Source organism: Oreochromis aureus, linkage group 18 (assembly GCF_013358895.1).
Source record: "Oreochromis aureus strain Israel breed Guangdong linkage group 18, ZZ_aureus, whole genome shotgun sequence".
Taxonomy (NCBI): Eukaryota; Metazoa; Chordata; class Actinopteri; order Cichliformes; family Cichlidae; genus Oreochromis; species Oreochromis aureus.
Genome location: NC_052959.1, coordinates 10,839,802 through 10,867,100, shown reverse-complemented (window position 1 = coordinate 10,867,100; position 27,299 = coordinate 10,839,802). Strand labels below are relative to the sequence as shown.

The 27,299-nt window shown below is 42.8% G+C and overlaps 3 protein-coding genes and 1 long non-coding RNA gene across 8 annotated transcripts; 2 read left to right on the top strand and 2 right to left on the bottom strand.

Moving 5' to 3' along the window:
* Window positions 1-415: 415 nt before the first annotated feature.
* LOC120434130 lies at window positions 416-6,998 on the bottom strand. The gene is made up of 3 exons (XR_005608959.1): window positions 6,880-6,998; window positions 1,922-2,119; window positions 416-1,722 (listed from the first exon to the last, which is right to left on the bottom strand). It is a non-coding gene; the product is annotated as an uncharacterized LOC120434130 (long non-coding RNA).
* Window positions 6,903-9,821, top strand: gfi1aa (growth factor independent 1A transcription repressor a). The gene is made up of 7 exons (XM_039601674.1): window positions 6,903-7,015; window positions 7,110-7,312; window positions 7,444-7,644; window positions 8,255-8,652; window positions 8,846-8,983; window positions 9,183-9,348; window positions 9,441-9,821. The coding sequence occupies exons 2-7, from the start codon at window positions 7,201-7,203 to the stop codon at window positions 9,617-9,619; spliced, it is 1,194 nt and encodes a 397-aa protein (XP_039457608.1). The 5' UTR covers window positions 6,903-7,015; window positions 7,110-7,200; the 3' UTR covers window positions 9,620-9,821.
* A 694-nt stretch (window positions 9,822-10,515) lies between these two features.
* rpap2 (RNA polymerase II associated protein 2) lies at window positions 10,516-20,444 on the bottom strand. Of its 2 annotated transcripts, none has more exons than XM_031749763.2 (12): window positions 20,356-20,444; window positions 20,111-20,156; window positions 19,870-19,984; window positions 18,555-18,653; window positions 18,396-18,461; window positions 18,213-18,301; window positions 18,073-18,108; window positions 16,949-17,987; window positions 16,751-16,854; window positions 16,463-16,543; window positions 14,439-14,507; window positions 10,516-10,698 (listed from the first exon to the last, which is right to left on the bottom strand). In XM_031749763.2, exons 1-12 carry the CDS (start codon window positions 20,408-20,410, stop codon window positions 10,554-10,556), a joined length of 1,944 nt encoding a protein of 647 aa, XP_031605623.2. In that variant the 5' UTR covers window positions 20,411-20,444; the 3' UTR covers window positions 10,516-10,553. The 2 variants fall into 2 exon arrangements, with proteins under 2 accessions (XP_031605623.2, XP_031605622.2); XM_031749762.2 differs by having other exon boundaries at window positions 20,111-20,177; window positions 20,356-20,429.
* glmna (glomulin, FKBP associated protein a) lies at window positions 20,396-26,934 on the top strand. Of its 4 annotated transcripts, none has more exons than XM_031749765.2 (19): window positions 20,396-20,499; window positions 20,801-20,880; window positions 22,246-22,368; window positions 22,452-22,565; window positions 22,661-22,769; window positions 22,897-23,185; window positions 23,318-23,417; window positions 23,528-23,709; window positions 23,876-23,929; window positions 24,075-24,105; window positions 24,532-24,621; window positions 24,715-24,756; window positions 24,900-24,973; window positions 25,061-25,145; window positions 25,241-25,350; window positions 25,878-25,941; window positions 26,092-26,227; window positions 26,451-26,521; window positions 26,625-26,934. In XM_031749765.2, the coding sequence occupies exons 1-19, from the start codon at window positions 20,409-20,411 to the stop codon at window positions 26,712-26,714; spliced, it is 1,935 nt and encodes a 644-aa protein (XP_031605625.1). In that variant the 5' UTR covers window positions 20,396-20,408; the 3' UTR covers window positions 26,715-26,934. The 4 variants fall into 4 exon arrangements, with proteins under 4 accessions (XP_031605625.1, XP_031605624.1, XP_039458452.1 ...); XM_031749764.2 differs by having other exon boundaries at window positions 22,243-22,368; XM_039602518.1 differs by having other exon boundaries at window positions 20,485-20,584.
* The last annotated feature ends 365 nt before the right edge of the window (window positions 26,935-27,299 follow it).

Sequence of the window (27,299 nt, the reverse complement as noted above, 5' to 3'; positions counted from 1 at the left end):
CTTTCACACCTCTACAACTCACTGAGTCATGATGAACAATTAGATATTCACTAACACTCATGCAGAAAAACAATCACATAGAAAAAATGCCTTCATAGGGTCGCATGCTTCACCTTCTTGTGGCAGTGACCGATCAGACTTTTCCTTTTCCTTGGAAGCACAGAGCACTTGTTTCTTGGTGTTGCTGCTCAGCTGACCTCTCTCTATAGTCATCGAGTTTATCCATCAAAACGTTGCAATTCTCAGTGTACACAGATGCCGGTGGACTTGCAAACCGTTGCAGTTGTGATTAGATTTTCTAAGAGTTAAGTAAACTGTAATGTGCTCGAATTTTGTCACCTGTGCCACAAGACGTGCTAAAAGTCCCCCACAAAGGCACCCACAAACTGACTGTTTGCTTAATCTTCCTTTATATTCAGCTTAGACATGCAAGAAACACATTTGGGCAGGGAAAAAAAAGAACAAGCAAAGAAGTGAAGTGCAAGTGTAGAGAAAATAATCCACTTTACATGCCAGCGCTGATTCAATGTGGGTAAAATCTTCATTTTATGTGGGTAGTTGTTAGTTATACGTGGCTTTTCTTTTATCAGCGCAGTATTAGACTGCAGTGTCTTCTGTGGTACCAAACATATAGTGAAGAGACTGCTTTTGTGTCGAGGGGGGAGAAAAAAATCCTGTTAACTCTTTAGCTCTATGAACAGCTACTTTGAAAAGGGGAAGCAGTGATCTTCTGCTTTTCTGCTCGAGTGAAATAGATAATATCCCTCACTGTCACTCTCGGTGCAGATGTCTCAGTGTTAGATAAGAAAAGTCACAGTCACTCTTGTGGAGAGCTTGCTCATGGCCGTTCAAGCTCTGTTTCTGCAGAACTGATTTCGCAATTAAGAGAAGCACTTGTCCAGTCATGCCTCAGCAGTAGTAGTGGTCAGCAGTTACTGTTCACACTTGAGCTGAGGGTGTGGTGGGCGGAACAAAGGGTAACGCTTGCAGTGCGTTTATCCTCTCTTAGAAGATGCTCCATGAACTTGTTTTCCAAGTGTGGAATGTTTAGGATTTCACTTTTTATTTTTTGAGGGCTTCTGCACTTCTGTAATATCAACAGGAAACCATTCATTACATGTAAATCATGCGTTCATCCCTAAAAGCCAGGACATAGATTTAAGAGAAGACTTTTGTGGTTGCAGTGGACTAGAAATGACTTGCAGAAAGTCACACATCAACAAATGTGTTCGCAGGCACACCACAGATAAGAAGACTGCACTTTGTTGAAACACACCACACTCTTTCCTGCTCATTTTCTCACTGCTGATTGCATGTATTTTCATTTGCATATAGACACACTTTGTCTCCCTTCCCCTCTAAAGCCCCTGAAGAAGTACAGATGGAGTGAAATCTGCAGCGTGCATATACATCATTAACCCTGTGACGTTCTTGCCCGCGCATTTCGAGATTTTTCGGGGTGAGAGTGAGAGATTTTACATTGGAAGGAAAGCTCTTTGCCCAGGATGACATGCTGAAGCAAACAGGCAAATAATGCAAAGACGCACAAATGCTAAGCAAAGCCAAATCAGTTCTGCCGAAACTAAATTGAGCCTGCTAGCTTTAACACAATGCAGAATATATCAGGAAGAGCAGAGATGGTGCAGAGATGAAGTTTTTGTGTGAAAAATGCCACCTTTGGTCTCCTCCACCTCCTCCCGGCTGTGACCAGTGTTTAACAACCTGTGAAAAAAGAAGAAAAGAAAAAAAACAGTCATACTGGTGTTTTCTCTGTGAAAATGCATCAGTGTGATAAACCATAAGTTCAAACAACTTAGTACGTGCAGCATGCAAAGAAAACGCCTCCTACAACACTTTTTACAGTCTTTATCCTTGAGTTAAAAAAACATGAGGTTTCTGTAGAAATTCTGTATAAAATTACTTCTTTGGTTTGAATCCTGCTGTTTGGAAGATGTGACTTGAACTGAAGGGTCATTAAGGCTCGACCGTGCCTGTTGAACTCTGACCTTTCGAATGGTTGCCTCACCTCCACAGACATGCAAACAGATACAATGACCAGGAAACACCAGCGGCTTTCTTCACATCCAGACACCAATGTCCTCACTGAGTTTCTCTGTATCTTGGGGTTGGGGTGAGGTGGGTGGAGGGGGAGAGAAATTTACAACCAGAAACAGTTAAAACAAGGGGAGCTGCTGAATCCAAAGTGATGAATGAGGGAGGTGATTTGTGGAGTGTTTACAGCACAACTCCGAGAATTTGCTGAGCAGTTTCTTTTCACTGTTTTCGCAGGCTGCCGAGGCTTTTGTCTCCTTGGGATTTGGCACCACTGCAGATCCCAGGGTGCCCTCTGTGATCCTCTAGTGTCAGATCAGAATATTAACCCAATAAGTAAAACTTTGATAGAGACGAATCAGTTAGAGCACCTCGAAGGCACGCTCACAGCTGCAGACTTGATTGAGAGTGTGCAAGTAAAGGCAACACATTTCTTGATCGCCTGTGTAAAAGAAGAACTGTCTCGTGTTCAGCTGCATCCAGTAAATCATACATTGTTTTAGTACTCTGTCCCTATCTGGTAGCAGCAGGTGGACCCAGCTGAGAGCTTGATGAGATTTGGCTGGTAATTCCCAGTGGGGTGGGATGTGGTGGTGGTTAGGGGGGGTGCATACAGTTGAACCCAAAACAAGGACTAAAATCTTATTGTCTAACTGAAGGAAAAAGAATGAAGAGAGTTTAAAAGAAAGTCGGTGGGGGTTGGGGTGGGGTGGGGAGGTTAAATGGTGGTTAGAGCTATGGAGCCAAAGGAACCTGTGAGGGGATGAGATAGCGTGATGTGGTTTTCATTGAGATGCCACAAGAGTCCGGAGGTGCAGAGGTGAACGCTCCGTGCTGAACACATGGAACTGAAGAGGGACATAAACCAAGGAAAGTCAGTTTAACCGCAACAGGTTATTATGCCATGAATCCACTGCAGAGTGGGACAGTTAGTAAAATCAGCCTCATGTGGTTATGTTCTGCAAAAGGAGAGAGCACTGCTTGAAAAGATTCTGTTTTCTGGTCCGACAACAAAACCAAAGAAAAGAGGAGTGAATGACTTTTCTAAGAACAAAACTTTTTTTCCCCCTTCAGTTTCACTTTGACTTAATGTGAGACTGCAGCTTTTTGATGAATCTCCAGGAAACAAACACGCAATCAATGGGAAAGTAAACAGTCTGGTATACCCACAAAGTCCATAAAAAAAGGAGGGGGGCTACTGGTACTGTGCATTAGTTTGTAGCATGGACTGTATACCAAAGATGGACTTAGCCACCCCCCTGGTTACCAAAATCCCATTTGCTGTCACCATCCTAATGTTCCAAGCCAAGGGTGGATCTAATTGTAAAAATGTGATAGTCGTGTGGTAATGCATACCCTGTTCAGTCCTCCTTTTGACACCAATGAGGTCAAACATTATGAAACTCAACATCATGTTGCAAACTTTAAATTAGTGACTGAAACCATCAGCTCATCATGAAAGTGTTCACTGAGGTCACAGAGCGAGGGCACCAAAGAGCCACTTTCCAGAAGACTCATATTGAACTACAGGTTTTTTTGCAAACTCACACTTGTCATTATAGGGGAAAAAGCAGGTGTAAGGCACTGCTGAATTTGTTTCATTTCACTAGCTACAAAGGTTTTGGTCTATATATATAATCTGTGTATTGTGGACTCATACTTCCAAGCCCAGATTCTAGCATTCTGGGGATCGCCACTTCGATTTTCTGGAGCTAGAAGTCACCATATTTAGACAAGAGAGAGGAATGTTAGCTAATGCTAGCTAGCTCAGTTAAAACTATGCATCCTGCAGATATCTGCTAATTAGTACTAAGCAACATACAAATAACATACTAGAAATTCACTCAGAAACACTTGACCACAGACTTCTTGGATAGGCTGCAAGCACATTAAGCAGAGATCAAACCATATTATTTGGCACATACTTGCAGTAGAAATGCTCCAAATGGCATCGGCACCACAAATATGGCCAAGGTCCACTTCAGACAATCAAAAGCAGACAGCTGAAGGCTCCTTTAGATTTGTTTCTGAATATGATAGAGCAACATTTTCTTATTTTGCCCCTTGGTCAGGGAAAGACTTTTAGAATACACTAAAGATGAATATTTTTGTCCATCAGGGAAAGTTCAGAGCTCCTATCACAAATTCTGTACCTGAAGACTGCAGCATCCAGGCCTAAGCTGGACTGATGTTGCTCATTTGCTCACTATTTCTCTGTTCGTGTCATCTTTACAGCGTACTTTTTTGTAATCTTGTAATGGTTTCCCTTCTTGGCCAGGTCTCCCTTGAAAAAGGAATGTTTGTTTTTTTTTAATCTTAAGGGCCTTTAAAAAAGAGGATATCTTCACAGCGAACTTCTAGACCTGATTCATTTTTGGAGCCTCAAGCGGCATTCAGGAACTGCCGTTTTTGGTACTTCTTGGTGGTTTCAGTTGTCAGTCCTGCATGCTGATGGCTGGGTAATGATGAAAAATGTTAGCTTCAGCTACCAAGTAAGGCCAACAGTTAAGAGAGTTAGACCAAAACACTTGATGGCTTTCTTTAAAATCTTTGAAGAACCCATGGTTGTTATCGATAGTGGCCAGGTTTGACTGGAGTTATACAGGCCTGACTTCACCTGACGTGCAAGAGGCAAAATCAAGACATGTGACAAGTCACAGTGCATGCTGCACCTCTTCTTGTCGACATTCACATGCATGTGGTGCGAAAGCTGTAGCCTCAAGTATATTTAAAACCATGAGGAGTCCCCCCACAGCCTCTGTCTTTCCTCGCTATAGAGCCAAAAAGGGGGTTCGAGGTTCAGCTTGAGAAAATAACCTCATGGCTCAGCAGCACAAGTCTTTATTTAACCCCGTGGGACTGTGACTCGCAGGTAGACAAGGCTGATGAGTGGCGACTGAAGCAAAGAAGCAAAGCAAAAAAAAAAAAAAAAGAGACCCTCCTCCTCCACCCCCTCTCTGTGATCGCTGCGATTGAGCTTCTATTTCAATCACATACTTGCTGTAAGAGTTAAAAGAGCAAGAATCAAGGCCTGTCTGTGTTGGGGGGAGGGAGGGGGAGACACACGAGAGGAGCCTGTGGCAGCCCTGATAGCGTCTTCTCACTCTGCATGGTTTCCTGTTCTGAGTCAGTGTGTAACCCTGAGTTTGACTGTTGTCACTTGTCGGCTCTGTCCCTCTGCGTGCGTCTCTCTCTCTCTCTCTCACTTCTCACAGCTTTAAGAATAATCAGAGCGGCTGATATTCAAACAGGGCAATTTAAATGTGCGTTTGAATTTTTCTTTTTCTTTGCTAGGTGTAATTAAGCAACCATGAAGCAGAAACAAATGGTGAGTTTGAGGCTAGGACTTTTGTTGATTTTATAGCTGAACTATTTTTCTTTTCTTTTTCTTTGTCTTTTCTTTCTTTCTTTTTTCAGTGAGTGCAATAATGAAAGTAAACGTTGGTATCTTATCAGGAAAAAATAACGGCAATCACAGAAATGAAACGCGCTGTAAATTTGTTTTTAATATCACAGAGAAATGGACAGAAATCTGGCTCGGAGTGCGGGCTGCGAGTGACACTCATGAGAAGGAAATCGCCTCTAAAAAGGCAGCGGGATTTATTTTTGTGCGATGCAAATGCAGAACGATTTTGGCACTGGGGGACTCTTTTATCAAAAGATGAATCAGTGTTTTTGTTTGACCGTCATGCTTGACTGACATTAAAATTAATTTCTGAGGGAGGGGACGAGATCGGGAGGGACAAGGAGCTCGCGCACGCCTGTGTGTGTGTATGTGTGTGTGTGTGTGTGCACGCGAGAATGCGTTGAGACAGTATGAGACGCGGCTCTCTGACAGTCAGACCCAGTGCGGACAGAGATCTGGAGTGTGTGCTCTCGAAGCCGGGATATTAGTGCCTGCAGTGTCAGTGCCGTGTGAGTATGGGACATGTGCGCTCGGCTTCGTGCCTCGGCTATCTGAGTTTTGCTTGCAGGTCTCTAACTTGCTGCAGCTGCATCAAACAAAGTCTGTTCCCACAAACGGATAAAATCGATACCGCTTTGCTTTCGTATGACCTTGAACCCAAATCTTCGCAATGATTTGCATTTTGAGCCTGACAGATTTCTGCTTAAAGGGGGGAAAAATTCGCTTTTGTGGTTTTATTATTATCATCAGTATTTACACATTTTTATCCTCTCCAGCTGGCACTTGCACGTGACTCTTCTTGTACTTTTGTTCAGTGGACTGCTTAATTGGGCCTGTCTATTAGCCTGGAGGAGGTTTTAATGATGTAAAACAATAAGGCTGAAGTCAGTGCGGGTAAGCTGAAGCAGAGCGACTGTAAAGGGATACTTCGGCTCCCCACCAACAGGCTGTTGCGCATAGCGGCCGTGCGCCGTCTCATTAACGAGATCACTTTACAACCAGTCAAACAAATAGGTCATTATCCATCACTGCCTGCTCTGCCTGTGTTCACCAGCCTCAAACCCGCAACTCTCATGTCTCACTTTATCCAAATTATATAATCAACTGATTTTTATTTATTTCCTTATCTATTTGTTGTCAGGATAATTTCAGTTAGTTTATGCTTTGATTATACAAATCTCAACTTCTCAGCACACAAATACAATTTCGGCTCCAAATGTATTTTAATGCCTTTAGAATATTGCAAATGGAAGAAAACAAAAGATGTCATTATACTTAAAATCTTCAAAATTACTTTAAACTGGTTTACTTAAAAATATCACTGAATATTATTACACTACTTATGCCGCCTATATGCTTTTAATTTAGGTCGTATGTAGTTTAAGCTGACGTTACTCTACGAGCTACGTAAACATACATACAGACTTCCTCTTCTGTGATTCAGCTGACGTCCGTTACAGTAAACTGGATTGAAGCGCAGTATCTGGTCTTCAGACGCATATCTACCCTTTGAGGGGAAGGTGGCTCCACTTTTGGTCACCTGCCCGGCGTCACCTGGTAAACGATACGGCTTCTCTGCGCATGCGTAATAGCCTGCCAAAAATCCTAACACCGTATAGCCTGACAACCAATAGTGTTCCAATCTGTCCAGAGATAAAGTCAGAGCAGCGCTGAGGGGACAGAAGTGAAGGATTTCGGACCCGAGCAGCGCCGAGCTTTAAGGCTGAAAAGAGTTCAACAACATGCCGAGATCTTTCCTGGTGAAAAGCAAAAGGGCCCACAGCTACCACCAGCACCGCTACTTCGACGATGACTACAGTAGACTGGACACTATTTTGGCTGATGTGTGCGCAGGTGGGTGCATTTGTGCGTAAATACGCACGAAACTTGGTGAAGAAAAAGGAGTCGTCTTAGTGGGAATTCTGAAATTTCAAGTGCACAAATTCATAACTCCTTTCATTGATTATCCTCTTGTGCCAATATAGAAACAAAATCTCAAGCCGAGTTCGACTCCAACCTGGAGCAGGAAGACGTGAAGACCGGCGCTGACAGACTGTCCCCCGGGTCGCGGCTGAGGTCCCCGAGGTCGCTGTCCTCCAGCTCCCCGCTGAGCTGCGGAGGCAGCGCCTGTGACCGGTCCTCCGACTGTGATTTCTGGCGTCCCCCGTCCCCCTCGTCCTCACCAGGTCTGTTCTTATCAAGACAAAAATATCACCAGTTTGTGTCTGGAATTTAAAGAGTTTTTCTCTTTCTCTTTTGAATCTTTCGTTTCATTTGGTGTTGGGTTCGTGAGATGTCAAAACCTTTACACATTTTCAACCCGAAAGCCAGTCCAACTACTTGTCCAACGATATTTGTGTATAATTAACTATTATTAATTATTAATTATTAATATTATTATTATTATTGTTGTTGTTGATGATGTTGTTGTTGTTATTGTTATTGTTGTTGTTTATGAAAGCAGAAATCATTTGGGCTATAAATTAAACATAAAAACTTAAAGGTTTTTGATGAAGTGATAAAAATACAAATAATTATATTTCATATCTTCTTTTTTATTTTTTCCACTTCTTTTTCACATATAAAATATTTGGTGAAAGAATCAAAAGGACACTTGTGATTAGTGACCGGACACACGACCCAATAACGACATAAAACTTTTCTGTTTTGTTCTGCTTTGGCTTTTACGCACGGTATGGAATCGTGTCCAATAAAGTGCAGTGCATTTTCCAGGTGTCCATTTTTTAATGCAGGACATTCTTTGAAATTTTTAAAGAAATCCAAATTAACTTTCAGATTCAGAGAAATGCTCCACTCCTGCAGCGGAGGACGGTCACTCGAACATGCCAATCTTTCCGTACTCCTGGTCGGCATACTCAGGAACCGAGCTGAGACATCTGGTTCAGGGGTCTTATCACCACCACCTCCAGAGCCACAGGGAGTCCCAGTCACCCATTAGCATCTACAGGGGAGAGGACAGCGGCAGTGAGTCGCTTTATGCACAGCGGGGCCTCGCGGCCGGATGTTACCAGGGTTATTCTTCAACGGCCCAAATCTGCAGGATGCGGGACAGAGACGAGCTGTATCTGGATGCGAAGCAACAGGCCCGCGTGGCGGAAATCAAGTCTGAGAACGATTTCATCCGCGCAAACCTCGAGTCGAGTGGATCATACAAGTGCATTAAATGTTGCAAGGTAGGCGTTTTCCTAATTTCACTTAAAGTCATCATTTTTTTGTTTTTTTAAAATTTTGCTCAGTTTTCTTTTTTTTTCTTTAACATTTTCTCTAAAAGTGACGACCAACCCTCATATTTCAGCACATCGTGGTATCACATTGTTTTACCTTCATTCTGGGTTTGATTTGGAATCATCCATGTGTTTTCCAAAGGTGTTCTCCACGCCTCACGGGCTGGAAGTTCACGTGCGGCGGTCGCACAGCGGCACGCGGCCGTTTGAGTGTGGGATATGCGGAAAAACCTTCGGACACGCAGTGAGCTTGGATCAGCACAGAGCGGTTCACTCGCAGGTATGGGCCTCCAAACCGGAAATAAACCAGTGCACACGTCCCCGAAACCCGCTTTAGATCCACATCCTTGACGTAAAGGCCACAGATGACATTTTCTTTCCCCACTACAAACCTCTCTGACTTGGCTTTAACTGCATTTTTACATTTAAATCTGATACTTCCAGGTTTCTTGACACTGACAGAATGTTGTCTTTTACAGGAGAGGAGCTTCAGCTGTAAGATCTGCGGCAAAAGCTTCAAGCGGTCCTCAACCCTCTCTACGCACCTGCTCATCCATTCCGACACGCGGCCTTATCCGTGCCAGTACTGCGGGAAAAGGTTCCATCAAAAGTCAGACATGAAAAAACACACTTTCATTCACACAGGTGAGACGCTTTAGCAAGTCAAAGTAATCAAGACGTGCAAAAAAGAAAAAAGACGACCTAACATTTTCCAATTTTTTTGTTCCTGCTTGCAGGTGAGAAGCCGCACAAGTGCCAGGTGTGCGGGAAGGCCTTCAGTCAGAGCTCCAACCTCATCACACACAGCAGGAAACACACGGGCTTCAAGCCCTTCGGCTGTGACCTCTGCGGGAAAGGTTTCCAGAGGAAAGTGGACCTGAGGAGGCACAAAGAGACGCAGCACGGACTGAAATAAGCAGGAGTTCACCGAAACCTGTGGCGCTTTACGTTTGCTGTAATTGGTTTATTTTCCCCTACTTAGCCTAAGATATGCTGATTGTTTATTTATCTGTTGTGTTTTTATTATTATGAAAAAAACTAAATAATTTCACAAGCTTTTATAAGCTTACCGTGCTGTTTTAGTCAGACTTCTTAACGGATTAAATATTAACTTAAGAGCAGTTGTCATTTTTTCCCCATATTTCTACATTTAATTACCGGTTAGACACATGTAGTTTTTATCCACAAACATCTACTTCTCCAGGTAAACCCACCGTTCACCGGTCCACTCATTCGACTCGTGAAAAAACGAGAAGCTGTGCGCGCAGCCGCGCAGACCCATCAATCACGTCTCGGAGTTATATCTCAGACATTAAATAGCAGAAACGTTTCGCTGCATGCGCCACCTGGTCAAAACCAAATATTTTCAGACAAGCGCATTGCTGGCATACCCGTATAATAAATGATATTATGGTGCCATAAAACCTCCATGTAAAGGAAGTCGGGCGAAATAGCGCTGGTTTTATTGCAGGAGGAGCTCCTCCAGCAGCAGCAATAAGCAGCGTGCCCACATGGCGTTTTCACTGAGGGGAAAGAAAAAAAAAAAAAAAAAAGAAGCTGGGTGTGATTTATTTGGCCCCGCCTAGGTTAAACAGCCACAGCTTTAAAACTTCAAGGATCTGATTTGGGCATATCTCACCACAGATTGTGTGCGCAACACCAACAGTCTCCAACAACATACAGGATAAAACACACAACTTCCTGCTACTATTATTATTATTATGGATACATTTATTTTGTGGGAACAGACAATCCAGAAAACAAAAAAACAAACAAAACAAAACAAAACAAAAAAAAACATTTGTCACACAGTTACAGAGTGCAGTTTTATTGTTTTATCCAAATCTGCGTCAACGTGCTGGGGATTTAAACAGCTGGACCAAGTTCAGAAGGTCCTGATCCTGCAGACCCAGCTCCACCATCAGCGTGTTCAAATACTCCACTGATGCCGAAGTCTCCAGGGCTTCTCGCACCAATGGAGACACTTCTGACAACCTGAAATGTGAAAAACCAACAAATTAAAACCAACTCAACACTAAACGGGCGACTTATCTTCCAGCACAAACGCAATCCAGTTTTTAGGAGGTGCAAAAGGGATCTGTAAGCATTATAAAGACTACCCTAAAAGTAAAAGACGACATGTTCAGCCTTCAATAGCGTGCTGTGTAAAGTTAGCAGTCAGTTCTTTTTTAAGCCATGTTCTCACACAAGCCTCTCTTCGCCAAGGTACCGAGAACTATGAGAAAGCAGCGGTTGCTGACTCATACAGATAAAATTTGTTGAATAAAACGAACTCGAAAGTTGTAATTATAGAGATTTTCCTTAGCAAAGTGATCAGGTCAAATAGAATTATTGCAGACTTGAGGCAGAAAAATATCCTGCTTTTTTTTAATTCATGAAAGTGTTCACACACACACACACACTATTAAAAATCTGGCCATCGACTACATTTTTAGAGCTGTAAAGACGAGCTCTGAACGTCGTGCAGAAAGAGACTGACATGAGAGAATAGATTTTAAATACTTCACAGCGTACGTCTACAAAAAGAAAAATCACACAGCGCCTTAGGCCAACACTGTCGTGTATATGACACAAGCTGATACTGCCGTGTGGTCAATCCTACTCTCATGAACATAATAATGCTCAGTCTCTGCTGAGTCACTGTAAAAGGAGTGTATGTTCAGCTTTGCTGTAGTGTGGGGGTTGCTGAGAGGCATACTGATAAGTGGTGTCTGTGCATATTATTATTAATCACACAGAAAAAAATACAGCAAAAAACAAAACTAGATATAAGCTAAAGAGGAGTGGAACCTTCCAGGCTGCTCAAAAGTACACACATGCAGGGGGAACGTGTACATCTTTGAAGGCCCATTAATGCTGAGAGATATAAACAGGTATGCTGCCTTCAAGGTGCTGTTTTTCCCAGGGAAGGCCTCGCTTGTGTCAGCAAATGATGGACTGATAATGGATTGGATTTATATAGCGCTTTTCAAGGCACCCAAAGCGCTTAACAATGCCATTATTCATTCACTCTCACATTCACACACTGGTGGAGGCAAGCTACAGTTGTAGCCACAGCTGCCCTGGGGCAGACTGACAGAGGCGAGGCTGCCATATCGCGCCATTGGCCCCTCTGGCCAACACCAGTAGGCGGGAGGGTAAAGTGTCTTGCCCAAGGACACAACGACCAGGACAGAGAGCCCAGGGATCGAACCGGCGACCTTCCGGTTACAGATGCGCTTCCCAACCCCCTGAGCCCAACCGTACTTGGGGGGCTACCCAACCCCCTGGGTCGCCCGTGGCTCAGGGGGTTATGCACGCACTATAACAGCATCGGTAACAAAAGAGCCTAAACTGGCCTGCCTGCAGTCCGTTAGAAACATTTGGCCCATTATGAAACCAAATACGGACAAAAGAGGCTCTGAATTGTTGAGTAGCTGAACGCCTAACAAATCTGACTTTCAGTGTTGCATCATCAAAATGAGCATATATTTGTTTAAAAACAAACAAAAAACAACGGCTGTGCCTCACAGCAAGAAAGTCGTGGGTTCAAATCCGCCGATCGCACGGGTTCTCCCTGTGCTCGTGTGGGTTCTTTCCACAAGTGCTCCGGGTTTCCTCCCAAAATGCAACAAAATCCATGATAGGTTAACTGGTGATTCAACATTTTACTCCAGGTGTTAATGTGAGCGTGAATGCTTGTTGCCTCTGTGATGGACAGGCAACCTGTCCATCGTGTGTCTCTCACCCTACGAGAGCTGGACAGGCTCCAGTGTTTTACTCAGTGTCCACTGTTTTGAAATAAATCAAAGTAAATAATTATTGAATTAAAAAAAAAAAAAAAAAAAACGGTAAATGAAAGTGTGTTTCTATTTGGGAAACGCCTTCAGTCACATGGAAAATTACACTGTGAGATTCATCTTTTATCAGGATAGACGGTCAAAGTTTCCGCTAATTTAAATGAGATGGCCTTTATCTGTTCACCCACTTGCTCCATCTAAAGACCGCAGCTCAGACAAGTCATGGGTGACATGAAGCCAAACTCACAGTATCAGTACAAAAAACAGAGTATTTGTCAAGTTAGTGCAAGAATATTTCCCTCCAACACTAAACTCACTGTCTGTAGCCCCCAAGTACTCTCTGTCATCTCTCTCCAACCTCCATCCATCTCCATCATCCTCCCCCACCCACGCCTCTCTACCTGCCCTTACCAGAGAGGAGGTACACTCCTGGCCGATCTCCGGTTCAGCCCAGGGTCTAGTGTTGCAGGGGGGGCATCCATTATTCAGCTGGGCTGAACAATAGCGGCCAGACTAGCTCCACAGCTGCCATGCAGCAGACAGATAAGACAGCACACCAAATTATTCATGATGGAGGAATGGAAGGATGGAGTGGACGTTAAATGGAAACCGATGAAATCATAGAGCACCAGTGTCAGATCTGACCAATGAAATGGTTAATATTGACAAATGAATGTTGACTGTTGAGAAGTGGAGTCAATACGTTCTTAAAATCAAATCTGAAAATGTATCACAACAACTGTCAGAATTACAGATGCACGCCGTTCCCAAAAACCCTTCTGTGAACCCTTTGGAATTACCAGGATTTCTGCAGCGATTACTCATAAAAGGCGGTCTGAGCTTCATATAAGTCACAATGTGACAGACACACTTTGTGAGTAATCAGTGCTGAAATCCTGGTAATTCCAAAGCATTCACTAACCTTTTTACCCTTTTATCTTTCTTTTTTTGCAACAGCAAAATCACTTCAGGCCACAGATGAGAAATCTTGCTTCTGTTTTACAAGTTGAATTTTATTCCCTTTATTTCCCTGAAAATTTTCTGTCAGGCAGGTTTCAGAGGCCTCTTGGCTCTTCAACGGTGGCAGATGACCTACAGTACCTAAAGCTGCGCAACACTTCTTTTAAAGTTCAAGACGACACACAGTGTGCCTTGATATTAAAGCAAACTGACCAGGAACCATTGAGGGAGTAATAAATCAGAATCAGCCGTCGGCGTCAGGTGAAAGGTTTCCCAGCCTAGGGCAATATAAAGGACACGCAGGAACTGTGTGCCTTCTGTCCTCCATCACGGATCTGGACAGAGGTAATCAGGTGGAGATAAGGCCATGAGGCGTCTCTGTGTACTTAGACGGGAGCAGCACGGAACTGTCCGTGAACTGCCAGCAACACAGACACACATACACACGAACACACACAGACCATATGGTAGGTGCCAAACAATGCCAAAGCACACAGCAGTCTGTCAAATGCACCATGACGACTTCTTATTCTTTTCTTTCAATTTGAAAGTGTTAAAAATGCAGATTGCTGTTGCATCTCTGATTTAAGCACCTCTTCATGCACCAGACTGGAAATAACATAATGTTAAATCCAGTATCTGTCTATATGGGTCATCTTCACCCAGTCATACGTTATTATGCTCATTTATTGCTTAGAAATCTGGTTCCTGCTCGTTTTACAAAAAAAAAAAAAAAAAAATCTTATCATACACCAGCACAGTAAACATTAAATACACACTTTTCTCACGCAAACATTTGCACACACGGGTAAAGATGGCTGACGTGGTCTATTTCCCGAGAAACCATGGTTCTTCATTTCCTTGTAATGTTTTTTCTCTCCAATGTTCAACTGGGCTTGCTGAGGAGCAGCTCGCCAGCTGACATTAAACTTAAACAAACACGTGCACACACACACACACACACACAAAACTTACAGATGCAGAAGCACTACAGCTATGAGGGTCCACTCTGGAGTTTTATGGATGATGTTTTTGTTGGTGAACCTGTGAACATAAAGCACCACTGTTAAGTACAGTGTGTGTGTGTGTGTGTGTGTGTGTGTGTGTGTGTGTGTGTGTGTGTGTGTGTGTGTGTGTGTGTGTGTGTGTGTGTGTGTGTGTGTGTCTTAAACAGCACATTTTATGGAGGATGCACAGCAGTTCCAGTATCTTGCCCATCGACATTTCAGAATTCAGACTGGAGCAGCTGGACATCAAATCATAACCCGCTGCATGTTCTGGGTCACAGTCACCATACATCTGTGTCCCTCTGCAGATAGTCTACAGAAATGCTTCATTCTAGGTATAAATAAACTAGAAATATAAATTGTGCACAGAAAAAACACTACATGCAGCAATGATTTATGTCTTTCTGCCAGCGCTGTGTATATTCTTTGGTTTGAGCCTCTTGTTAGCGGGGCCTCTTGACAGCACAAAGACAATTCCCGGAAGCAGGACTGTGGCGGTGTTGCTCCATAGCCTGATGTGCGTTTAAATCACAGACACAGTGATTTAACAGCAGGCCTGTTGAAAACATCCTAAGCAGCCAATGGGAATCCAGGGTGTGTCTAAGGCAGGAAATGCTCAATTCTGGCACAAGTTTAAAATTTTTTTCGCCCTTTTTTTTCTTAAAACCGAGCTCTGTCATTCTTATAGAGAAACAGAAGCCATACTGATATGCTGAATGCGTAAAAACAGCAAGCATATATAATAATTCATTCTACTCAGCTGCTTCAGTTTCAGAGTCCTGGTGTCATGCATGCTGGCTCAGTGTCACTTCATGTAGCTACACTTGGAGAAGGACTGTTGTTGTTATCAGTAACCCCCGTTTTCCTCTCAAATACCTGTGTGGATGTACAGCATGTGTGGCACACTGTGAGATATATGACATTTGTAATACTTATTTTGATGTGGAGGAGATTAGAAAACAGCCATAATTCTCTTTGAAGCAGACATTTAGCCCCATCACATGAAAAAGATACAAGTTTTAAAGAGTCAATAAAACTACTGCTCGTCATACTTCATGTCTGCCTGTAGGGGGAAGCAGAGCTAAACAACTGTGTGTTGTGGAATTTAGATGAAATCAACTCAATAAATACATGTTAGACTCATTTCTTTGAGTTCTTCCGAAGAATAAGAGCGATCCCAAGAACATTCATGTCATGTTTTTCTCATGCAAGGAGATAAAAGAGGAGATCTGAATCACAACAGATAAGCAATCAGTTGGTTTCCTGTTCTATGTAGCTTGGTTTTTCAGTGTTTCTCAGTAGATCCAATGTGGTGTGATAACAGTTAATTATGAATAGTCCAAATACCGAGTCGTGTTTACTGCTGTGTAGCATCTTTTTAGAAGAGGTACGTGTCTCATTCTTGTCTGATATGATATTCTAGCAGCTCAGTCTTGATCCTAATATTTTTCACATAATCGTGAAATGTCTCAGTTTACACATCTGATATGTTTTCTATTGTTTATAAAATCAGTGTTTGTGAGATTTGGAAATGGTTGCATTCTGTTTTTATTGACATTTTACACAGCATTCCAACTTTTTTTTTTTTCCAAATGGGGTTGTATGGCATGGCTATAACAAATGCTCATAGTTTTGCAAATTAGTGAGCTTTTGCACAAGTGAAAGATTTAGGTTTACGACAAAGAGGGTAACGGGACACGTCTATATCCTGCAGCTGTTCAGAAGTAAACTGCCATTCAGTTACATACAAACAATCAAGTTTCACTATTATGTTTCTGAGCTTAATATGAACCCACAGAACAAGGCAGTTTCAACACTAGATTTCCTTCCCTTAAGATAATTAAATTTAACAGCCTTTTTTGACACATTTCTAGAGCTCATCCGCTATAAACTCACACCCGCCTCCCCTCTCCTGTTTGTGTGTGTGTGTCTGTCCTTTCTGGTGGCAGACTAGCAGACACCACATATAAGTTGAGTGTGTAGAGTACTGACCTGAACGTCCGCACCAGGTTGTTCAGGTCGGTAGTGATGTCACTCATGGCGAGATGCAGCGGACCTACAATGTTTCTGAGGCTGCACAGCACAACCACAAAACAAGACAAGAGAGCAAAGAATTAAGATTAACTGATCGCGAAAATCATGATTATGTGCAGCCCTTTCAAACTGTGCAGCAGTGAGGTTCATGGGACCTTCAAAGCTATTGAGCAGAAAAACCAGGAAAAGAAATTAATAAGGCTCTGTGTCCCACATCCAAGAGATAAAGGACAAACAGACACGCACCAGCTGGAGAGCTTCTCCACTGTGATTCGTTTCTGGATGAGGTTCTGAGCATGAGAGTCAACGAGCGGCAGGACCGGATCCTTGATGCTTTCCTGGACTGCCACCTGGTGTGGGGAGGGTTCAAGAACAAAACTTACACCGTGAGCTCACCTAATTTAAAATCAAACTCTTAAAGCAAGTCTTTTAATATGTACTTACCTGCTTTCTATTTGGCTCCTCTTTCTCGTCAGGCAGAATCCACGTGCCCTTATAAAATTCCCTGACCCGGAGCTCCAGATCCTGGGTTTCCCTCCGCAGCGTGTCATAGTTTGGAGCTGCAGCCGACGGCCTCTTCTGGTCCTCGGTGTTGTCGGCTGTCACCTCATCCTCAAGGTCATCTTCATCCAACTCCTCTTTGCCTTCTTCTTCTCTTACCTCGGCATAGGGAGAACCCAGGGAGTGATCGGAGCCGTATAGGAACGTTAACGTCTCATCCGTACACCACTCCTTCAATGTGTTTTTCAGGCACTCGAGCAGATTCATCCGTACAGAGTCAGGTTTGGCTTCGGCGTGGTTCTTCAGTAGATCACGCAGCCCCGCCGCCCCCCTTTTGCTCATACCCACCTGCGTGATGTTGAGTTCTTGCTGGCCGTGACTGTTTTGATTAGTGGCGGGAATTTCTTTGCTTTCTGCTGGAGGGTTCGAGCGAGGAACGCTGTGAGTTACCGTCTCCGATAAACTGCACACGCTCATCTTAGCTGTAGTCTCTTCCACACTAGAAAGCTCAGACAACTCTCTCTCTCGTGGAGCCGCCTGGTCCGTATGTGTCGTCTGCAGCTCTTTGGGATTTTCAGCATCAGTAACTTCAGTTTTACGCACGTCTGCCTCTTTTCTTTCCTCGTCTTCTATCATACTTCTCTGTTCCTCTGTATTCTGACTCTGAGGAGGTTCGATCTTTTCTTCATTCCCCTCTTTGGTGTTTATCTTTCTTGTTTCAGACTTCCTTTGTTTCCCTTTATCATCCTTATCTGAGAGTTTGGGCAGGTCACCCCAGTGTACCCGGGGTTTCTGCTGCTGGGAGACCACGCTGGAGACAAAGTCCTGCTCATGTTCGCCGTCACTGACATCACTGTGGCTGCCTCCAGCAGGATGATCACGAGAGCTGTGAAGATCCTCGTCCTGAGTAGCCACAGGGTTCTCGATGTCCTCCTCTTTTAGACACGTCTCGGACAGCATCACCTCCTCACCAGAGCTCCCACTGAATGCACACATGTAACCCTGGATCAGTCTTTCTATTAATAAGGCTAAACATGGAAAACTAAACACTGAAACTTATTACGTACCGTTCTCCTTGCTTCAACAACTTAATTTCAGGAGGACTGGGAGAGAGAAAGGGAGCAAAGACATTATACAGAACATCACTGCATTCAACAATTAGATCAATCAGGTGATTTAGGACAGAGGTGAGAAGCAGCACACACACCTCTCATGTTGCCGAACCCAAAGAGGCGTCTTTGGTATTTGTAGCTCAAATGCTTTGGAGGCTTTGTAGCAGAAATTACCGCAAAAACACTAAAGACAAAAGAAGCAAAGACCAAAATGTGTCTTTAAGCACACTCTGGTAAGTGTAAAAAAACAAAAAACAATTTCATGTAGAAACACTCACCTTGCGCTCTGTGATGTCATACACTTTATTGGTCTTTGTAGAAATTTTGTATTGTTGAGTTGGGATCTAGAAAGTGAACAGCAGCGCAGACTCAGTCATCACATATGAGACATGAAGATGTTTATTACTTGCAGCGAAATGCAATATCAGTGGCCTTACCTTGCCCAGTTTATTAGGACAGATGGGATAACCGCACAGCTTAGCAATAGACCTCTCCTCTACAGTATCTCTGTAATTAGCTGGGGTGATCATTTTGGCCTGTGAAGTAAAGAGAACTCAGTTACTTTGCAGCTTTTCTGTGGTTTAAATTTGTGTAAAATTAATATTGTGTGACATTTTAAATTAACTGATTATTGACTGAAAACCTGCTTGTAATCTAAAGTCTGTGATCAGAAATGGAAAAAAAAGTGTGTGTTCACACAGCGTATCTCAGCTGCCATAGGGTGAGAGGCAGAGTCCTCGATTGGTTGCCAGTCCATCACAAAGCTAACACACAGATACAGACAACCATTCACACCTCCGACCAGCTAGCAATTATGCATGGCTTTGGTCTGTGACAGCAAGCCTGAGTACCTGGAGGGAATCCACACAGACACAGGGGGAACAAACTCCACACAGAAAGGCACTACAGAATGAGATTATAGGTTAGCGAGTTGAACTTGAAGTCAGAATTTTCTGTGCCACGAAAGTGTCTCTCTTTTCACCTGGCTAAAACCTCATGGTAACTAATGCTGAATACATTAGATTGTTTATTTTATCCCTCTATGCACTAAATCCCAAGATTGACATTTTTCCGCAGCATTAATATCTCGTGTTGTCTGTAACAGTTTTGCATTTTATTGTAATATTTTTCCTCTTCTTTATAGACTTTTGACAGCATTTTATCATTATCACCTTATAACATCTGATTAGGCAGCATTCACAGGGATCATTCTGTGTGGAAAAAGAGTAGAACATGACATACCTTAACAACAAGCCTAGTTAAACAAAGAAAGGTGATAACCATCATAATGATGTCCATTATCTCTGACTGGGGTTTTAAGCTTTGTCAACAGCTAACGCAAACAAAGCCTGGCTGTGGTGAACTTCCTTCATAGCATACTCCTCAGGTCCTTCTTGCTGTGAGGCAATGGCACTGCTACCAGTGAAGTGGTGTATTCAAATTCATAACAGGTCTAAATAACATACTACAGCCAGGCTGTGTAATGCTGGCCCAATGGAAAAACCTCAATCATGGGATCTCATGGTGATTATAAACCCTGGAAACTGCAGATTGGGCCATGTTCTGAGACTGTGAGAGTCTAATTAATTGTGGCAGACATGTTGTGTGAATAAAAGAGACAGGTTTAGTATGGCAGAGGCTTGGCAGTGATGTAAGGGTAACAGGACCTGGGTGTGAGAGAAGTAAGGGAAGACTTTGTCTCCTGGTTTGCCTAAAGCTTGTGCCATGTCTAAAGTCACCGGTGACACATACACAGTCCACTAGGAAGTCCTCAGCCACACTGTCGTCCAGGAGCCGCTCCACCACCTTCAAAGCTCTCCTCTCCAGCTCCAACTTCTCCCTCAGCTTCTCCTTCAGCTCCTCTCTCCTGACATAAAGCACACATGTGAAGAAGTGTTTGTGTTTACTCCACAACCAACAAATGTTTGGTAATGATTACTGGTGCAGCTGAAGCGTCCAGTAGAGATGTCCTGGTGGAGTAGGGGTTTCTCACCTTCTCGCTTCTTCCTCCGCGGTGAGTGCTTTGACACGTTTCCCACCTGCCCCACAAACAACAAAACCTGTTGAATATACGAGTTAACTGAATCTCTGAGGGCAGAGATCTTGTTACACTACCAAACAAACCAACGAACCGCTACGCAAACCAGCTGTGAGCGCTCTGAGACCCGTGTAACCCTCTGCAGCGCTGTAAACACCTCTCTAAAACCCGAGAAATAAAAAAACAGGCTTTTAACGAACCCTTTTTGGCAGTTTTTTTGGAGCTCCCGCTCCTCCTTCTCTCCTCCGTCTCCATGCTGTTTCTGTTGTCTACGCTTTCAACTTTGACCTGTGACGTGTCTCCCTCTACGGCAAGCCAGGGAGGGACAATTTTGCGTTCGCGCGGTGAGTCCATAGCGTGCAGTGTGTGTGTATGTGTGTGCGTGTGCTTTTTTTTTTTCACCGGGCTGTTTGTGGAAATTAAGCTGAGGTAGGTGTCCCCTTCACCTCGGTCCCGTTTGTGTCCACATCAGCGGCTCTTTTAGTGGTGGTGAATTTGTTTGGCTAGCCACTGTTCGGCTAATTCAGAGCAGGGTTAGCATCCCTGCTGCTCTGCTGTGTTTACAGTCACACAGGCTCAGAGCTTAACCTCTGACACCTTTGGACCTGTTTTTTATATACTTGAAGTTTCCCCTTTGTTTTTGAGGACCTCTGCATGAGGACAACACCCGTATGAAGACAGCAGGTATGGCTCTGGAGCAGCTCAGTGAGGTGGTCCAAAGATGTGTAAGTATTCAGTGGGACTTGTAACCCACATCCCCTCCTTCACTCTGATATCCATTCCCTAAACAGCATGTCGGCACAGTCACTGGCACCAACCTGCATGCTGGTACCCACTCACAGTGATAGAATGAGTCCCTCACCAGAGCATATTCTAGATCAGGGGTATTCAATTAAAATTTAAGGAGGTCCAGTTTGAGAACATTTCCAAGCCCAAAATATAATCAAGTTCCACATGATTATAATTATAATAAGTGCAGTCTATTTTGAAGTAGCCTAACAGTTATACAGTGTAAGTATATGGGCAATAACTGCTTGTAAAGTAAAGCAAAGAGAGTGTAATTCATCAGTATTTTAACAATATTTTTTATTCATTTCTCTGATGTAAATGTTCTTTTTTGGTTTCAAGTAAAATAAGGTTTGCAATCAAATAATAGCTTTTGAAAAAGTTGTCTTCAAATAATTTAAAATAATGAAAAGTTGTATTTTGAATTTCCCCTCTTTGGCTTTTTTCTAAATTACATTTCACATGTAAACCATCTCACTTTAAACCCTCCTTTTCTCCCTGTCTGTTTCCCTGACTTAATTCCTTGGGCTTCTGCTTCTCGTCTCTGAGTTTTCTACTTTTACACGTGCTCTGAGTAAAGGATTGCCTGAGTAGAGTTACGTTGAGTGAGTTAAGCACGCCATTGGTCTATGTATTTCGATTCAATGGCTTTGCTGTGTATATATGACCATAAAGACAAAGGAAAAGGTGGCACATAGTAAAAAGAAAGGGTTCATGAAAATCTAGTAGGTCTGAGTCCGTAAAGAATGGCGTAGGGGTGGTCCACCTGTTGGTGACCTAGATTCTAGATGTTTTCTATTGTTTTATAAACGATTTGCTCATTGTGCTTCTGTTTGTTGCTGTTTTGTGGTCATTTTTTTTGTCTCTTCATTTTTCTTTTCTTCATTTTCCTTTTCTTCATTTCCATTTCCTTTTGGTTGTTCTGTGTGTCTCTCTGTGGGATGCACGCAAGTTTACAACATTTATACACTGCTGCCATACAGCAGCAGTGTATAAATGCTTAGTTAGTGAAGACGGGAATAGAGGAGAAATTTTCAGTGGATCATGGGATGTCCCCCAGCATCCCGAGGAAGGAGCAAAACTAAGGGATTGTTCAGGGTCACCTGATCCAGCGCTAACTGTAAACTTTATCAAAAAGCCTAATCTTAAAAGTAGAGGGGGTGACTGTGTCCTGAACCCAAACCAGAGGGTAATAAGATTTTGTCTTTGAGATATTTGATGAAATATAATATTTAATAAGAAACTGTTTAAAATTTTGTTTTCTCTATTTTTACCCACGTGTTTGTTTCTTTTTCACACAGCAGGCTCTTCCAGACGACAGCTACACCACTGAGGATCACAACATCTTCACGGTTGCTGGGCGGACATGTATCGAGGAGGGAAACAGCGCGCAGGTCCTCAGTATTGTGCTGGATGAAAAGAATCAGGTAACGTTTCTCAAAGTTGACACCAATCGCTGCTTCTCAGGTTTGTCACACACTCATCTGTGTAACTGTTTTCATCTGTGCAGGAGATCGTGAGATGCATGGGTTGGAACCTGCTGCCTCCGCTGATCCAGGTCCTGCTGAAGAAAGAAGACAAGAATCTTCCTCAGTGTCTGGCCATTTTTAACCACCTGCTGGAGGTCAGTGGTCAGGAGTGGACTTAAGATAAAACATCACCAATGAAAACTGGATGAATGTGGCTTTTTAAGGGTGATCTTTGTGGGGGTTTTTGCAGACATGCAGACCCAAAGAGCTGCTGATCGGCCTGTTGGAGCAGCTGGAGCAGGATGATCCTGATACGATAGTGGAGAGTCTCCATCTGCTCTTGAAGCCTTTACAGAAAGGTAAAGAATCTTTTTAGTCATCTTTAATGCCACTCTTTTGTCTTACATATATATTGCATATTGCTGTTTGGATACTTTTTCTTGCTGTTATTATTGTGATGTATTCTCTGATTCCCGCCTCTAACAGTGCTGCTGTGCCTGGGCGGCCGTAAGGCGTCATCCTTGGGCATGGCGCTGTCCTCCGTGCTGGACCAGGTGGCCAAACTGCCTCTCCCTCACACCAAGGAGCAAGAGGAGGATGACGTCTTTTCATTTTGCCGTTGCTGCACTGACATGATAGATTTCGTCAGACCTTTTGTTCAAGAAGTCAGGCATAACCTGCTGAATAATGAAATGCAGAGCGAGACCACAAACAGGACTGTGGGCAGACAGGGGAAGGATAAAGAGGATGAGCTGCGGACAGAACTTCTGAAGTTGTGAGTGAAAAAAAATGCGTTTTCCAGCTCAGACTCACGTTTGATAGTCCGACATAATGTCATAGAAAAGCACTGCAGGGCTCTTGAAAACTGATGATGTTGAGGCTTCCCTTTTGTTTGTCTCCTCTTGAGCTGTATGAAGAGTCTGAGTCATCCTCTGTTGGAAGTACACCTCAAGGATCCTGACACGCTGGCTCTGTCCCCCCTCAGGACTTTTGCCACCGAGATTTTGGTAAAAGCATTTTTCAAACGCGTAAACGGTTTCATTGCTGGTTTCTAATATGTCATCAGTTTGTCACGTACTTGCATATCATGGTAACTGTGGCTTTCTCTGTCCTGCAGAACATCCTCGGTTCTATTGGGGAGTCCATCGCTGGGCTTGTGCACCAGCCTCTTTTGAAGAGAAAGCAGGTTCCCGGCTTTCTCGAGGAGGAGGTGCGCTATCCTAAAGAGTCTTTGGCCAGCTTGGCTCATCTGGTGTTTGTCCATCACCTGGCTGCAGACACCTTCCCCACTGTTTTCAGGTATTTTAAAAAAACATATTTTTGTCCTTGGATGCACAATGTGCGATTATTCACACTTGGTTTGAAATGGATCTGTGCTTGGGTGTTGCATTCATTCTAAATGAACAAATATTGAAACATTTAAATAGATTCTTAATGCTCCCAACACTCCGTATTCTCTCTGCAGTCCTGTGTTCAGTCTTCGATGTAACATCGAGCACGTCTCTCTCCTCCTGTCCAGGTAACATGACATAATAATGTGTGGTGTTATAATCTTTGTTAGTGTTTTACAAAAGCTGTAAAATATAAATGTGCACATTATACACACATTTATAACACACCACTTTAATGATCAACCTGTAATGAGTAATATCTATCTTTTATAGAACTGAGGAGTCCAAGCTTCAGAAAGGACTGGTAGGTGATGTTTTCACTGATCATTTAGTTGTTTATTACATAAATTATAATGGCCTTAGTCATAAATGCCGTACATGACTCCTGGATTTAATCCTATATTTTTCCATGGTGATATTTTAATAATACTTAACATTTTTAAAAGTTTGTTTTCTTATGGTTTGATATGTACGGTCATCATCTTGGATGCTCATCTTCAACATGGCCAACGTTTCAAATAATGTGGTTAGCGTTTGGAGAGGTTTTAGACTCTAAAACTTGAGGTTCCCCACATTTCTTCCTATAATAGCCAGTTGTAAGAAGCCAAAGAGGAGAAAGGATGAGGCTGTAAGGGTCATTACCTGCCAATAAAATGGTCACTGTGTTACTTAAATCTTCCTCTGCACATTAAAAGCAGTCATCAGCGTATGATGGATGTGCATCACACAGGAGCTGTATGAGAAAAGTCTGGTGCGGGTGGAGGACGGCAGTCTGCGTGCAGACCTGCTGGAGATTAAAACCTTCCTCACAGTCCCTCAGGTGAACGCAGTCACTTCATTATAGACCTGTTGGGTCTGCCGTTGTGTTTTGTGTGCATCATATAATGTTATTAATGTCAGCGTTTGATTTCAGAACTTAATAAAGGTCATGACGATATGTCCAAAGCATGAACTGGTAAGTTTTTGAATGAATTTTTATGTGTTTAAAATGTAATGTCAGATCATTTGATTTGAAATCGACTTTTATTTGTGTCACCTTCATCACATTTTTGTTACCTAGAATGAAACTTTTATGTTGGAACTTCTTTTTGTCTTCAGAGAACTAAAGGACTGAAGGTTTTCCAGCTGAGCATTGATAAGTTCAACACTGAAGCCAAGTACAGATTCTTCCAGTGAGCTCCACCTTTCTTCCCTGAAAATTAATCAGAAATATGTGTCTTTGCCACTTCCCACTCTAGTGACCTGTGTTCTTGTTTCAGGTACATGTTGAAGACGAGTAACCACTCAGGCGTTGAAGGCTACATCATTAAAAACATCAAGAATCAGATAGACATTGCCCTGCAGGTGAAGATGTGCATTAAAGGAAAAAATGGCAGTGTAGGCAGTGTTTAAAATTTCTTGGGGGACCTAAAAGAATCTCTTTATCGCTCTGTCTCCAGCCAGGTAACAGTAACGTCTGGTTTGAAGGCGTTCAGCTCATGCCTCTGCTGCGTAAGGTTCTTATTCTTCCAGATGGCCCAGAGACAGACCTCCTGCAGTACCTGGACAGGTCTGTGCACACACACTAAGCCAGTCCCAACACACACTGTTAAAAAGGGTCATACACACTGTTTAAAACAAAGTGTCACATTGTTTAATTTTGTTTCTTCCTGAGAAAATATGAGATGTTTAAATTTAATTGGACACTTCTGTGTAATCAAGAGGACCTTTTATAAATCTTTTTCTCGATAGGATTTTAAAAAACAAACATCTTTTGGTGCTTTTTATATTAAATTGTGCAATAAGTATAAACAAAGTAGTATTGCTGTTGATTTTTGAGTTTTTAAAAAAGGCCAGTAAAATATACTCACTGGTCACTTCATTAAATGCACTTGAGTTGCTGCCATGTGATTGACTGATTAGATATTTGAATTAATGAGCAGTTGAATCGGTGTGGCTGGTTGAGTGTACGTGTCGCCCTGATCAGAAGTCATTATTTAACAACAAAATCTTGGACTTTATGGATGAGAGTAGTTGAAAGTTTTGGAAATGTCTGGAAGGTAGATCAAGAAATAGCGCATGTGTTGATCTCTACAGAATCATGGAGTCTCTAAATCTGCTGCGTTACCTGGTCATCAGAGACAAAGTGACAGAGAACCAGGTGAGTGCACTGTTGAGCTGAAAAGTTTGGGGTTTTTTCGGTGCTGCTGAAAACCCCAAAAATGACATTTTAAAACAAGCTGTTCACCTTTATGATGGCCTATAAGGGTATATAAGCTTTCTCTATCTGTGCTTTCTGATGCTGCTGAAGACCGGCATCTGGACAGAACTGTATAAAATAGAAGATACATTCATGAAACCCCTGCGTGTTGGTGTGAACATGTCCAGGGCCCACTATGAAAGAGAGCTGCAGAACACAATGGAGGCCAAGAAGAGCAAGGCTAAAGGTCAGATCAGCGACTCTTACTTTAGTTCCCTGTTTCTTAGTACAGCATGGAGACTCTATGCATGCACAGGAGTGCTGAGAATAACCAGGTTTCATTTTTCTCAGGCTTCTTGTGATTTTGTACTCATCCTAACTCAAACTACTTCTTAATGGCAGTTTTTCAACATGTAGCATCGTCAAAAGTGTTCAGATGAGGCTTTCTGACAGCATTTGTTTCTTCACAGAAGAGTCTGTACTTTCTGTGTCTGTTGGTGGTGAAGAGCTGCCCAGCATGACCCCAGAGTCTCAGATTCAGGTGAGTAACGCAATCAGATGGCATCATATCACGTATTTACATGTGTGGGGATTAAGAAAGAGCACTGTGATGTTCCTGACTGCATTTTCAATGGTCCTGCCAGGCTCTGCACTCTGCCCTGCACACGTTTGACATGATTGAGAGCGTGTTGGCACGGATAGAGGAACTCATCGAGGTGAAGGACAACCTGTAACCACACTTCAGCTACCAGAGAGCCTCATCATCTCAAACAGAAAACTGTTACTTGTTTCAAAACAAAGTGCTAGTGCCCTGCTGGTCTCTGTTTTTGTGTAATTATAAAATGTTGCATACATTGACAATTAGAGGTAAAAAAAAAAAAAAAAAAATGCAAGTTTTGCAAGTTTGTATCAGCTCAGTAATAAACTTTCAAACTTTTGTACTCGTAGGTTAAATCACGTGTTTTCATTTCCGGTGAAAGTGTAAAAAAGTTGTGGTTTGGTAAAAATAATTTGTAACCTTTGAAAGCTCCAGTTTCTCCTGCCATTACAAAAATATCTTAAGTTCATGCAGCCTGTGTTGCCCAGAACACTCTAGCAGAAAGAGATGTTAGGAAATAAAGGTTATAAAGGTGTAAAAAAAAAAAAAGACTCAGCAATGTAGCTCACAAAACGATACATAAGTTTACTATGTGCAAAAGGGTAAACAAACTTAAAGTAATAAAAGGTATCCCATGTAACAGAATTATTTAAAAGCAAGTCTATAGAAATGAGATTTAAGCAGTGATTCAAAGGAAGTCTGGCTCTGTGTGTGAGGGGCC